This window comes from Colius striatus, chromosome 2 (genome assembly GCF_028858725.1).
Source record: "Colius striatus isolate bColStr4 chromosome 2, bColStr4.1.hap1, whole genome shotgun sequence".
NCBI lineage: Eukaryota > Metazoa > Chordata > Aves > Coliiformes > Coliidae > Colius > Colius striatus.
Window position 1 is genome coordinate 5192686 of NC_084760.1, and position 15119 is coordinate 5207804.

General features: G+C 44.9%; 2 protein-coding genes across 3 annotated transcripts in view; one reads left to right on the top strand and one right to left on the bottom strand.

The window, feature by feature from the left end:
• MMS22L (MMS22 like, DNA repair protein) overlaps positions 1–11120 on the top strand; it is a 107531-nt gene extending 96411 nt beyond the window's left edge. Inside the window, exons 21-25 of the mRNA XM_061989708.1 lie at positions 38–249; positions 3967–4133; positions 6559–6655; positions 8188–8355; positions 10464–11120. Of these exons, the coding sequence (XP_061845692.1) occupies positions 38–249; positions 3967–4133; positions 6559–6655; positions 8188–8355; positions 10464–10545 (726 nt within the window). The 3' untranslated portion in view covers positions 10546–11120. The remainder of the gene's footprint in view (positions 1–37; positions 250–3966; positions 4134–6558; positions 6656–8187; positions 8356–10463) is intronic.
• Positions 1–15119, bottom strand: part of KLHL32 (kelch like family member 32) — a 216236-nt gene that overhangs the window by 58430 nt on the left and 142687 nt on the right. The window contains exon 13 of one of the 2 annotated variants that reach the window (XR_009818174.1): positions 9211–10598. The exons of the other annotated variant lie outside the window; for it this stretch is intronic. The gene's annotated coding sequence lies outside the window, so the exon portion shown is untranslated. Of the gene's footprint in view, positions 1–9210; positions 10599–15119 lie in introns of those variants that run through there. 2 annotated transcript variants of the gene reach the window in all.

Sequence of the window (15119 nt, forward strand, 5' to 3'; positions counted from 1 at the left end):
ATGCAACTCCTCACTGTTAAAAACTCTTCTTCTACAGGGCCTGTCCTTTATATGTTGCCAGTCCCAATCTCAGGGTGCCTACTTAAATCAGCTGCTGGGGAGCATTATCCAACAGTATTTTGGCCGGTTCCTCCCCTCGTCTCCGACGGCGCTGGCAGCTGGGCAGCATCCTGTGCTCACTGCTCTGTGCAGCTCCGTCACAGCCCCTCAGCTGCTCCGGCTGCGGAAGACCACGCTGCACGTCATAAAGTAAGGAAAAGAGCACTCCTTATCTACTTGGGAATGGGAATGCCATGGTGTTTTTCTCAGTAACTGATCATTTGGCTGTGGGAAGAGCCTGGGCAGGGAGCAAGGGAAATCTGATTGGGAGCCAGTTACCGGTGGTGTTCCCCAGGGCTCAGTGCTGGGGCCTGTTCTGTTCAACATCTGTGTCAGTGACCTGGATGAGGGGATTGAGTGCACCTTCAGTAAATTTGCTGATGACACCAAGCTGTGCAGGAGCATAGACCTGCTTGAGGGCAGGAAGGCTCTTCAGAGGGACAGGCTGGAGCGATGGGCTGAGGGCAGCAGGTTGAGATTCAACAAGGGCAAGTGCTGGGTCCTGCGCTTGGGCCACACCAACGCCAGGCAGTGGTACAGGCTTGGGGCAGAGGGGCTGGAAAGCTGCCCAAAGGAAAAGGCCCTGGGGATGTTAATTGACAGCAGCTGAACGTGAGCCAGCAGCGTGCTCAGGTGGCCATGAAGGCCAAGGGCATCATGACCTAGATCAGAAATAGTGTGAACAGTAGAACCAAGGCAGTGATTGTCCCTCTGTGCTCAGCACTGGTGAGGCTGCACCTCAAATACTGTGTCCAGTTCTGGGCCCCTCACTACAGGAAGGACATTGAGGTGCTGGAGCATGTCCAGAGACAGGCAGCAAAGCTGGTGAAGGGTCTGGACAACAAATGTGATGAGGAGCAGCTGAGGGAGCTGGGGGTGTTCAGCCTGGAGGAGGCTGAAGACATGATCGCTCTCTACAACTACTTGAAGTAATGAATGACAGGACACAAGGAAATGGGCTCAAGTTGCACCAGGGGAGGATTAGGTTGGACAGTGGGAAGAACTTTTTCACCCAGAGGGTTATGAAGCATTGGAAGGGGCTGCCCAGGGAGCTGGTGGAGTCACCATCTCTGGAGATATTCAACAGACACACAGATGAGGTGCTGAGGGACATGGGTTAGTTTAGTGATGGGCCTGGCAGTGTGAGGTGAGGGGTTGGACTCGATCTTAAAGGTCTTTTCCAACTGTATTGATTCTGTGAAGGACAACATATGTAGGAGAGGAGAGTAAAGTTGGGAAAATCTGCAGACTAGTGGAGAAAAGCAAATGTTTTTCAAGAAAAATTGCACAGCAACATACATTATCATATGCTTGTGTCTCAGGCTGCATTTAGGGTCACAGAGCCTTAGTGGCCACAGTTGCCTGAGCATGGGAGGCCTCGTTGCAGTGTTAAGGGTCAGGCTGTACAGAGTTGTGCCAGCTACCCAGGGGAAACGGAAGAGTTGGAGTGTGGGAAAAGGAAGACATTGAGGCAAGGAGAGAGCACTTGTTCCATGTGCTGTCACTACTCACACAACCTCAACAGCAGCTGTAAATTCTGCTCCTGAAAGGCCAAAGCTTTGGTTTATGTGCTGCAGAAGAAGGAACAGTGTGTACTTTTTGTCTGTGTTGGGAGAGGAATTAAACCCCCTCAAAGGCAAAGCGATTGCTTACGTCCAAGGTTATTGTATCTTTCTGTGTTAGCATGTATACACATTAAGAAAATGTTATTGTTGAGCTTAGGTAAATACAATAGGCAATCCTGTAGGTAAAGGCTGTATTATTGCTTAATTAAGATGTGATAGTCTTACTTCTGACATGTTTTTAACTCATGAATACTCAGACTTTTACATCTTAAAGTTATTTGTGAGTGTGTGATCTGGGAGGAATATCTTGGGGCTGAGCAGCAAGTCTGAGTTACAAACTGTTGAGTGGTCAGGAGGCAGCCAGTAGGTTTACACATAGATATGAAGAGTTCCTCAGCTGTTATGGCTTGTGAAAGCTACTGAGTGCTTTGCTGCTGCACAGAGGAACTTGAACCATGTGATCAGGGCTGTCTTATCCAGGTCAGAGAACCATTTTAGTGGAACAACTGCCTCCAAAATTAGTGTGACATTTTCATTGTAAATTCATGGAACAGAAGATTACAGAGTTGCTAATATCAAAGTGGGTAAGGCCACACAGTACAAGGAATGTGAAGTGTTACAGCTTAGCTGTGCCAAGTGAAGCTGTACCATTAAGCACTCAGATCTCTCCAAGCCAGGTTTCATTTGAAAGCAGTAGAGGCACACCTGAGTGAGTCTTTCTTTAATGAGGATGGTGGGTCTTAATTGATGCATTGATCAGTGAATATGTGTGTCTTCTTTGGAGGTATCTAATAAACTGATTGATAATAAACTAAATATGAGCCAGCAATGTGTCCTCGTGGCCAAGAAGGCCAATGGCAGCCTGGGATGCATCAAGAAGAGTGTGGACAGCAGGTCAAGGGAGGTTCTGCTCCCCCTCTATTCTGCCCTGCTGAGGCCTCATCTGGAGTCCTGTGTCCAGTTCTGGGCTCCTCAGCTCAAGAGGGACAGGGAAGTGCTGGAGAGAGGCCAGCACAGGGCCATCAAGATGATCAGGGGAATGGAGCATCTTTCATATGAGGAAAGGCTGTGGGACCTGGGGCTGTTTAGTCTGGAGGAGAGGAGACTGAGGGGAGATCTTATTAACATCTACAAATATCTAAAGGGTGTGTGTCACGAGGTTGGGACATCCCTTTTTTTCTATAGTAGCTAGCAACAGGACAAGGGGTGATGGGATGAAGCTGGAACACAAAAAGTTCCACTTAAACATAAGAAAAAACTATTTCACTGTTCAGGTGAGGGAGCCCTGGCCCAGGCTGCCCAGGGAGGGTGTGGAGGCTCCTTCCTTGGAGGTCTTCAAGACCCACCTGGACACGTTCCTGTGTGACATGATCTAGGTGACCCTGCTTCTGCAGGGGGTTGGACTGGATGATCTCTAAAGGTCCCTTCCAACCCCTGCCATTCTGTGATTCTATGATCTAATGGTACTTAATATGAAATATCCAACCAGTCAATTTGCAGCTTTTGGAGTGCTCCTGCTAACTGATGAATAAATGCTGTGCCCTTTTTACCTGCACTTTTCTGTCCTGAATGCTTCCACCTAAACCTTGTGTCTTCACATTTCAGTCAAGCCATTTGTAACCTCAAGTTAACGGGAGTTCAGATTTTTGCATCCCTTTGGGGAAAAGCAACGAATGAAGGCATTCAATTCAGAACATTCAGTGTGCACAGTGTCAGACTTTGCTCTTGTTGCAGGTGAATAGGTCACCTTTGTGACAAATCTTACCCTGGACATGACTGTGTGAATTGTGGAGGAGCAAAAGCAGATATTGGCTGTCCTGTTGCAACACAGTGTTGATGAAAATAAAGAGTGCCAGTGTAACAGCAGAGCTGTTAGAACAAGTTGGATTGTGAGCTGACAAAAGCACATAAAGCTAAATAAAGTAACTGAACAGCAGCTCAGTTTGGATGTTGGCCTTAGAATTCTTGATTCCTCCTTTTTTCCCCAGTTATCTTACGAAGCTGCCTTTGTATTTTTACTCCTATAGTCACGCTTGGCTTTTTAGCTCTAATAATAATGATAACTGCTATTTCTCACTTCCCACAACAGAAGAGTCAGAAGGCATCAGTGTCCTCTGATAAATTGGGAGTGTTTTCTAAGACTAAGACAAATAGAAGCCATTACTTGAGCCTAAAGATAGAAATCTGTGTAATAGGCATCCTGCTGAAATACCACAAAGTTATTTTAAGGTGTATGGTGCTTGCATTGAATGGAAAAAAACCCAAATTGCAGCCTCTCTTTTGGTTTCCTTTGTCTTCCCAGTGAAAGCTATATGCAGTTCAAAGGTAATGCTCCTCCTCCTCGCTTGGCTTCAGTCCTTGCCTTCATTCTGGAAGTACTTCAGAGAAGCCAGAGCACTGAGCTGTGTGACATTGACTTAGTCCTGCCAGCCGTGTTGAAATGCCTGCTGTTGGTTAATGAGCCTCAAGGTGAGCTCCTCGTTTGCTTTAAATACATCTCTGCCTACCTGTAAGATTTATGTACTGCTGAGCATCCTTTATCCCAATATTTAAAACTCTTAGATGAGGTGAATGAGATGCTTTGTCCAGATAAACTGGACAAGCTTCCTTTTTCCATTAACTGACCTGGGACTTCTGTCTCATTTCACCCTCAAATGAACTAATGATCAACTTCACAGGAGTCTCGAGACATTTCCTTTCTCCACATCCTTCTCCTCTCATCTCATTTCTCCCAGACTTGGTAACTGTGGACATTTTCTTGCACTGAAAGGTTTGAGACCAGATAAAACTAGCATATGCTCTCCCTACTGAGGCATTATAAATGGGTTAAAAGTAGCATGTTGCTCTCTGAAGGCTTCCTTCTTCTTTTAACAGGCTTTGTTTGGGAGCAAGAACTTCTTTATTCTTAGCTTTTTAACAAATGAAGCACACTTCACTTCACAGTTGAGTGATGTGTATGTGTACATAAGCTCAAAGTCTCAACTTCTTGCTGCCAGTAGAAGCAATAAGCAAAATGAAGATTCACCTCTGACAGAATTTTGTCTCATAAACTATGTTTTGATCCTGGTCTATAAAAGTTTCAAGGGCAAGATATGCTCAGGAAATTAGCTGAACTATTACATACCTTTCCTGCTCCTTTTAGCATCATAGGTGTACCTTGCCATCACAGCTGGATGCCATCACGAAACACATGAAGGAAAAGGTGGTTATCAGGGGGAGTCAACATGGATTCACCAAGGGGAAATCCTGTTTGACCAACCTGATGCCTTCTATGGGTGCATAACCGGCTGGCTGGATGAGGGGAGAGCGGCGGATGTCATCTGCCTTGACTTCAGCAAGGCTTTTGACACTGTCTCCCACAACATCCTCATCAGAAAGCTCAGGCAGTGTGGCTTGGATGAGTGGACAGTGAGGTGGATGGAGAGCTGCTGAATGACAGAGCCCAGAGGGGGGTGATCAATGGCACAGAGTCGAGTTGGAGGCCTGTGGCCAGTGGAGTTCCACAGGGATGGGTTCTGGGGCCAGTCTTGTTCAACATCTTCATCAACAACCTGGATGAGGGGAAAATGACCCTCAAGCTAGGGACTGACTTGCAGGAGAGCAGCTCTGTGGCAAGGGATCTGAGAGTCCTGGTTGATAATAAACTGACCATGAGCCAGCAATGTGCCCTCGTGGCCAAGAAGCCAATGGCAGCCTGGGATGCAGCAAGAAGAGTGTGGGCAGCAGGTCAAGGGAGGTTCTGCTCCCCCTCTACTCTGCCCTGGTGAGGCCTCATCTGGAGTCCTGTGTCCAGTTCTGGGCTCCTCAGCTCAAGAGGGACAGGGAAGTGCTGGAGAGGGGCCAGTGCAGGGCCACCAAAATGATCAGGGCACTGGAGCATCTTCCTGATGAGGAAAGGCTGTGGGAACTGGGGCTGTTTAGTCTGGAGGAGACTGAGGAGAGATCTTATTAACATTTATAAATATCTAAAGGGTGGGTGTCAGGAGGCTGGGGCAGCACTTTTTTCTGTGGTATCTATGAACAGGACAAGGGGTGATGGGGTGAAGCTGGAACACAAAAAGTTCCACTTCAATATAAGAAAAAGCTCTTTCACTGTTCAGGTGAGGGAGCCCTGGCCCAGGCTGCCCAGGGAGGGTGTGGAGGCTCCTTCCTTGGAGGTCTTCAAGACCCACCTGGACATGTTCCTGTGTGACCTGATCTAGGTGACCCTGCTTTGGCAGGGGGGTTGGACTGGATGATCTCTAAAGGTCCCTTCCAACCATTCTGTGATTCTGTGACGTGCCTGAAGCTGGAAGTACCTGCTCTGCAATGTGCTGTGCTGTAGAACGAGCTGTGAGATAGGGCTCCACCACACCCTTACAGGAAAATCTCCACAGCACAAGGGCACCTTTATAAAGGAAAAGCTGTACCTTGCAACTTAAGTATTTATTGGGAAGAAAATAGTGGCCTGCTGAAGGCTTTTTCCCCTTAAAAAAATAAAGAGCTAAGTGTGGAATTGAGAATGACACCCACCCTTGAAGGTAATGAGGAGATCTGTGTAGCTTTGGGCAGGATATTACCAACATGACTGCTTTTCCTTTATCCATTATGATTAAAGAATAGAAACAGAACTTAAGTGTGTGGTTTTTTTCTGCTTTGACTAAAGAGACCATAATGTGCTTAAAACTCTGTATGTTTAAAGCATAGGGGTGTTGAAGATAAGATGTTTGTATAAATCTGTTTCACTCTGTTCTTTATAGCCAACCACTAACTGCTCTCATTGCCATTTTCCTTGTGTCACTAGTAAGTTAAGACCATTCTTTATCTCATTTAAAAACTGGAGTCTTCGTGCAAGACATTCTCCAGATGGTCAGTTCAAGAGCTTTGTGTGACTCTTTTGATTTTTCTTTTACAGTTAAGAAATCCTCTACAGACATTGTACAGTACATGGTAGAAGGCTGCCAAGCAGGGTCGGGAGGAGAACGTGCCACCCAGCTGACTTCTGTTTTTAGGTAACCAGGAAAATATGCCAGTTGGCAGTGAAGCTACTGCAAGCCAACTGACAGCAAACATGTTGGGGTTCTTTTGCAATGACTAATTATCCTTACCATCCTGCATTGTCACTTGTTTGTGGTATTTAAACAACGGTGCTTTTGGCACTGGTTTTCAACCTAGCTTGGCCATAAAGCCAGAACAAAAGAGGTGAACATACCTGCCGATGGATTAGGTGTTGTTTTGAAAGGTGTGTAATAGATAGATTCATAGAATCATAGAATGGTAGGGGTTGGAAGGGACCATCCAGTCCAACCCCCCTGCAGAAGCAGATCCACCTAGATCAGGTCACAAATCATTGCTGCTGCAATGGGAGAATCTCCTCATGCAGGGGGATGGTCAGGGCCAGGGGCTGTGAGAGGTGTGTGTGCTTGATTTGAAGTGATGAAGATCAAACCCGCATACAACAAGCTTCACACTTTCTTTTTAATGTATTGGATTTTGTGACAAAGAAATAATAGGTTATTAGAACAGGAATGATACTTACTCTGTACCTCTGCAAAACAAATGCTGTTCCTCGGATGCAGTACAAGAGCTGCATGACCTAAGACATGCAACAGGACAAGGGGTGATGGGATGAAGCTGGAACACAAAAAGTTCCATTGAAACTTAAGGAAAAACTGTGTCAGTGTTTCAGTGAGGGAGCCCTGGCCCAGGCTGCCCAGGGAGGGTGTGGAGGCTCCTTCCTTGGAGGTCTCAAGACCCACCTGGACACGTTCCTGTGTGACCTGATCTAGGTGGGATCTGCTTTGGCAGGGGGGTTGGACTAGATGATCTCTAAAGGTCCCTTCCAACCCCCACCATTCTGTGACTCAATGATTTTGCAGACCTGTGCACTGGTACTGCATTGGGCCATGTCTAGATCAAAGCTCCAGAGAGACTCACTGAAATAAGGAAGGATGCTTGTGGGCCTGACAGCCTCCCTGTGTGTGAGACATCTCATTTGTGGGGTCTTTCATGGGATGTTTCATCCCTAGGGTGTTACTTCTCATTCAGACATCATCTGTGGTCTTTAAAGGCCTCAGGGTGGGCTTCTATCCACACCTCTGCCCTGCCGAGGGGCCAGTGGAGCTTTAGGAGAAACACTAACATGATTTCTGCAGACTTGAACCCACATTTCTTGGGCTGCTGGTTGCCATCGTTATTAATGCTCTTATTATTCTTGTTGTTTAATAACAATTTTATTCTTATGAGAGTGATAAATACCTGTTTTGGCTTTGCATTCTGCACATTGCAAAGTGACTTGCTCTGGAACAAGTCAGCCCTGGGGAAACAGCAGCAGAATGTGAGAATCTCCTTGAGAATAAACGTGTGGGGTTTTTAGCAGTAGCCTGTTCAGAGAAAAGTATTCCATGTAGAGTATTTCACTGGAACAATATGAAAATTGCCATGCAGCCAGATTGCTTGTTCTGATTAGACTCTTCAGTTGTTCTTGGCATGTTCTCTGCATCTAGTTTTGACCTTGCCTTAAATGCCTCTGTGTCCCCCTCAGGCAGTTTATCCAGGAGTACACGGCTCTGTATGATCAGCGGGTTTTCAGCATCCTCGAAACAGTGGCAGCCTTGGATCAGCAGTTGGTTACAGGCCTCATCCCCACAGTCACACAGTCTCTGAAGGATTCAGAGCACAAACAAGGTCTTGGAAGGAACACTGCACAGAGGTTTGTTTTTTATTTACTATTGGTTTTTTGACAAGGAGCAGGAGAGGTTTCTTCTCTCTTAAGAAAACAGTGTGAGACAGCAGTACAGGTACTCAAAAATGAGTGGTTTTTAAGTGTGTTCAGCCAGAAATTGCCCTTTGCTCAAGCCTCTCATGGTTTTAAGCCATCTGTATGAAGTGTTTTCTGAGATGCTTTGACACTAGGGCTGCAGACCCCAGCAGAATTTATGCAAAGCTCACTACACTCTGTTGCAAAACAGAATCACAGAGAAGTCTCACCTCAGATTATTTTGCTGTCAGTCCAGGTTTTCGAGGGCTTTATCTAAGATGAGGGTATAACCAGGTATGATCTGAGATGCTTGGAAAAGAAATACCCATGGCTTAATTTAAAAGGTTCTCTCATACTACAAACATATGAGTTGTGGGTGTCCAGAACAGGCTGGCCTCCTCCTTCCAACAGGCACAACACACTCACACCTGCTCCCTTTGCCTCCCAAGAATTTAGGGCAGAAATATTTGACTTGTGAACCCACCTAGCGTGAGGAGGAGATAGCACATGGTGTGAGCAGCTCTGAGCTTTCAGCATCAATATAAATGCTGTTAGAAAACTCCAGGCCAGTGTGGCACCTGAGGCAAAAGAGCTCAATGAAGTTGTGCTTTGACCCATGTGTGGGTCTGGGCAAGTGGCAGGCCTCACATTGGTGCATGTGCTGGGGCTACTGAAAGGGCAGGATCCATGTCAGCAGGGCCTGGGCTGTAAAACACCCAAAAGACAGAGTTCATGTAACTCATACACAGTATAAGATAGTCAAAGGGTATTAATTTTCCATTTAATGAACAATATACTTAACTCATTTGTAATTAGATTAGTCACTGTTTATTGTTTCCCCTACATTTGCTTTTGTTTAAGGGAATTCACCCAAGGTCAGACTGAAGTACCATTATAGTCAAGTTTTTCAAACTATTTACTTCTGATCCTCTTGATAATGTAGCTCAGAGCCAATTATCATTTCTTAAATATAGTTAATTATGTAAAGCTCATCCCTTTACCTACAAAATAGGAAGGAAAGCACAGGTTGGCTGAGCTTCCTGAAACACACGCTTGCAGATGTTCCATGAACATGTTGTTTAAGAAGGCTAATACCTGATGTTCTCTCTTCAGTTCTGGCCACTAAATAACATTATTCAGCTCCAAATCCACATATATATATAAAAGAAACACAGCAGTGGGATGAGATGCTCACAGTGGTGCTGTCCAGTGTTGTTATTGCAATGAACTAGTATGAAAACTGCAGCTTTGTTTGTTCTACTTGATATTTCAGGAAAGAGGCAGAATAGGCCTAAATGTCAGAGGCAGTGCTTTTAACAGCCATAGAATCATAGAATGGTAGGGGTTGGAAGGGACCTTTAGAGATCATCTAGTCCAACCCCCCTCCAGAAGAAGGTTCACCTAGATCAGATGATGAATTTGGGTGTGACCTCATCTAGGTACATATTGTCTAGGTTGGAGAGAATGGAATGGAATGGAATGGAATGGAATGGAATGGAATGGAATGGAATGGAAAACCCACTTGACAGTTCCCTTCTGCATTCCACATGTATGTTAAGACAGCCATTGCCCTTTGTTGAGGATGATGGTCTAAACCTGTCCTTGCCAGTCTCTACCCCTAGAGCCAGTGCCTCACCTCACTGTGCTGGCATATGAGTCACAGAGAGAGAGAGAGAGAGGTTTCTTTGCAGAAATCAGATAGAGAACATGATGAGGCCTGAATCTCATCTGAGACTTGGAAACTCCATGTTTTAAAACCTAAAAGAAATAATAAATCAATTTCACAGTGTTTTACTGAGCTAGCAGACTTCTAGGCGTCTTCACTGCACTTACAGCCATAAACAGAGCAATCCTTACCCTTCTTCCAATCTAGCCACACTGAAAATTCACAGCAGGTGAAGAGATTGGGGGGGAAGGGGGGGGCAAAGAAAGTTGTTGTGTTTTAATATCCCAATAGATAAACAATATGTGGGGGAACGATGTGCTTTTACTCCTAGGATGTGTGAGACTGTTGAAGTAACATGTTTCATTCTTTTGTTGTTGTGTTTTGTTTTGAACAGAGAGGCCTATAAAAGACTCTTATCTCACCTTGCAGAGGCTGGACAAAACGAGATACAGAAACTGGAGAATGAGACAGATTAGCAGTGTGCTGGTGTCTAATCGCTTCCTCTTGAATGTTCTGCCACAGTCAACACCTAAAACAACAGCCAAGTTGTTCACAATGGCAATACATTTTATTGGGTTTGGGAGGGGGGTTTCTCCCCCCACAAGTTATGTATTTCATTTTAATAATTGCTCTGGTGTGGGAACATTGTCATGTGTCTGAAGAGTAACTCTCAGTATGCTGTGAGTGGTGATGGAGACAGCAACTACATGACACAATCCAGTGTCTATGAGCAGAGGCTGTTACTGCCACACACGAGGCAGGGTAGCAAAGAACCAAAGTCATTCCACAACTCCATTCCCACCAGAAGTAACACTGTACTTCTGAGCACCTTACTTGGTGTGTTCTTAAGGAAATCATAACTTTGCCATTCCTGATTTGGTAGAATGAGAGAAGCCTGTGACCTCTCGGACTGTGTAGAATGAGTGTGTGTGCCAGTATGAGAGAGGGATCATTTGTAAAGTGAGAGCTTGTGTGCTGCTTGTACAAAATGCACATGCAGCTGGCTTAACCTGTATTAAAACATTAAAGTCTTTCAGATTCCAGTGTAAAATCTCTTTCTCTTGTCCTTGGGGATAACATGAGAAAAGGTAGGTTCAGATTTATTGTCCTCCTGGTTTGCAGAGCTATTTCCTTTAGATTAACCCATAACTTACAATCTTGTTATTAGTCACAGCACTGTTCATTAGCCATTTAACTCTGTGTGTAAATGGTGTGAGAAAAAGGGCAGGGCAGACTTTAAGGAGGTATTTGGGGAATGTATTCCATTTGATCACAAGCTAGTAATGATTTCTGTGTTGCCTGCAAAGCTGGATCTTTCAGATAACTTGCTGGGTTACAGATGATCTTTTAGGTCTTTCCAGGACAGGTCTAGCTCAGGAACTTTTTTCTACTTTGTTATTTTTTCCCCCTGAAGCTCACAGGAAACATCCATTAATTCCTGTGCCATCCACACTTTCCACTGCCCTCAACTGACCTGTATTTCTGCAACTGCTTACTGGACTTTGGGAGTGGTAAGTTTGCCCCTAAACACAGTTGAACAGGCTGTTTACTTTGAAGTTACTCACACTTTTAATGGGAAGCTGTCTAATAGTTCCACCAAAATCCCCAGCATCTTGCTCAGAGCAGCTCCTCTTTCATTACAGTAATCTTACCAAGTTGAACTAGCTGATCAGCAGCCTGAATCAGCTGTCCTTTCTTCAGATAATGCAGTAACTAAAAGCCTCTTTATGCTACTTAAACAGTGCAGAGCATGGAGGTTCTTTTCATTATGGGAGTGACTTACTGAACTTGCATTGTAGCTTCTTGTAAGCTTCTGTACCCAAGAGGAGTTTTCTTCCTCTCAGGAGGACTGTTGCTTCTAAAAAGGGAGGGTTGAGAAAGAAATATGAAAACCTCTCCAGGAGAGTTTAATAGAGATGTCATTGAAATGTGAGTCCTACCACACAGGAGAGTGCAGAACACTCATCTGACTGTAGTATTACCTCCCAAAAGTAAAACCTTTGAAGGACAGAAGAGATCTTCTAACAGAACATGTAGTGATGTGTTTAGTAGGTTGTCAAAGACATACTTAATATCATCTGTAGTGGCTGGAAGCTCTTGAAAAAGCAACAGGACTTTATGTAAATATGTAACAGCTCCTGGTGCATGAGAAGTTAATTTAACCAGTTTGGAAGTTATCATTCTTCTCTGTCTAAAGTTAATGTGAACACAAAGAACGTGTTTTGCATGGGATCCATCAGCCACTGCCAAATGAGCAATCTGCTTTGGGCTATTTGGGTTTGCAGATGTGACTGCCAGCTCTGATAATGGTAATGAAATGAAAGCTTGCTGAGTGCTGGTCTAGGCTGACCAAGTGTACACCAACACAACAGTCCAAAACCAGTCAGGAGAAAGGAAGAAAATGCTGGTTTTAAGTACAATATAGAAAAAGTGAAGGCTGAAACCCACTGAACTGCAAGAAATGATGTATTATAACAGATGCTGTCTGTACAAAGGCTACTTAGGACATGGCAGATGATTTCAGTTAAACCTTTCCTTGTTATTTACTGTATGAACAGTTTGTTATTTACTGTATGAACACAGGAGATCCTGTGAAGCTTTTATGCTGACAGGAGCAGATCAGCTGCATATAGATTCAAAGCCTGCCACTTAATGCTGCTATAGGTGGTGATGCTGCCCATCAGGCTGTTGTCTCAGAGAAGCATTCAGCATTGACAGAGGGCTCAAAGGCAAAAGCACTGTTGGGTGCAAGGTGGTATGTTGGAGGCTGCATTGGTCTGAGTTAGAAGTCAGAGGTGAATGTGCCAAAGCCACGCTGCAGGTGCATGTGTTGACTGTACTAAGGGCTGAGCACTGCAGACAGCTTTGTTTTGCCATGGTTTTGGTCTGAAGCATCACATAAGGTACCAGCCTGGTTTTGCTTTTTGTAGGATCCTCCTTTGGCCTGCAGTTTGGTGGCCATAGGACAACATTGTACTTAATGGCTGGGAAAGGTTTCTCCTAGGCTATGTTGTTTAAAAACAACACTGCTTGCAAAGATGGACATTTACTGCAGTTGGAACACAGAATCATAGGATCATAGAATGGTTTCAGCTGGAAGAGACCTTTAAGCTCATGGAGTGCAGCCTTTGTCCCAGCCCTACCAACCACTAGACCATTGCCTTCAGGGCAACATCCACCAACTCTGAAACCCCTCCAGGGACAGTGACTCCAGCACCTCCCTGGGCAGCCCCTGCCAATGCCTCACAACCCTGGCAGCAAAGAAATTCCTCCTCACACCCAGCCTGAACCTCCCCTGCTGCAACTTGAGGCCCTTTCCTCTTGTTCTATTGCTTGTTCCTAGGGAGAACAGACCCACCCCTGCCTGGCTACAGTTTCTTTTCAGGTTGTTGTAGAGAGCGAGAAGGTCTCCCCTGAGCCTTTTTTTCTCCAGGCTCAACAGCCCCAGATCCCTCAGCCCTTCCTCACATGAGACGTGCTCCAAATCCTTTCCTAGCTTGGGAGCTGCCTCTGGATCCTCTCCAGCACCTCAATGTCCTTCTTGTAGAGAGGAGCCCAGAACTGGACACATCTGTAATTGAGGGGGAAGAGATCCTGAAAGTGAAATGGGATCCTGAAACTTGAACCTGGGCTTAGCTGTGCTCCCCTTCTGTATAGTGCAAAGTTGGTGATACTGAGCCATTCTCATTAATTAGCTGCAGGATCACAGTAGGTCAATGCAGCTTTAACAGAATGCTCAGTTTCACTAAGCTTTTTCATCCCCTACCCCTTGGTTCATGGGCTGCCCATTCTCTCCTTTGCTTTAGAAACACTAAACAGCCATTTAAAGTACTGGAGGTGTGAGCCTCATGAGCATTTGGCCAGGGGACTGTGCCAGGCTGTAACAGGACTACTCTGCCTCCTGTTTTTTAGAGCTGAAGAGAATCTTATTTCATGTTTATACTTTCCCTCTTCCAGAATTCAGGATACTGATCACCTCTGCCCTGTTATCATCCTTGTGATAGAAAACAGATGTCCAGTGCCTGAGGAGCACTGTCAGGGAGAGGGAAGCCTGGCTTATCTTTCCTTTAGTAACCTTAAAATGATAACTGAAAATAAGACACCTCATGTTCCAAATTCACATGCAACTTCCATTAGTCCTGCAAAGCTGTCCATCTATTTTATAAGCATTCCCCATTTGTTATTGTTATTAAAGAGCAGGAACATCATAATTTAAATGACTTCTTGCTTTCATTTTCAATGACAAGGAAAAAAAGGGGAGGGGGGGCACTTGTTTCAATAAAAGAGCTTCATGAAATAGAAGTTCTGCCTTTTATGCTGGAATAGAGCAGCAGACCTATGGGAAGAATGAGGTTCTGCATTTCTGTTGTAATTGCACAGAAGAGGAGCTGCCAATAGCATCCCCTCCTTATACAGTCATTTAAGGGACTCTGATAACCGTCCATGCAATGTATAGACAATAAATGCAATGTGTAGACAATAAATGCAATGCATTTCGCTCAGGAAACAGAGAAGAGGTTTCTTGAGCTCTGTTTTTTTCCCTCTGAAGCTGATGGATATATGGGTGTTTTCAGTTTAATCATATTTTATACTTTTTAACTGTGGCTCCAAACTCCAGTTGAGTGTAATCAGCCCATCTGTTAGCAATGCTTAGCAAATTATGCTGAGGATTGAAAAGATCTGATGCAGTGTCAATATGTCTTAGCATAATTAAGCATGTTTTATGATGAATGACTAGGATGAGGCTTTTGTCTACTTGGACAGCTTTAAAATGGGAAAGCTTTTGGTGGACTTCATGTATGAAATGTGAAGGTAGGTATCAACCAACCAACCCCCCTAATTCTGAAAGTCATTGAATCACAGTATGGTAGGGATTGGAAGGGACCTTTAGAGCTCATCTGGTCCAAGCCCCCTGCAGAAGCAGGGTCACCTAGATCAGATCACCTCTACTGATAAATGTAGTGGCCTTGGGAATTGCCAGCAGTTCATCAAAGCTCATCAAAGACTTGGTTTTGTCACCCAAACAGGCTGTTCTCAGTGATGGCCAATG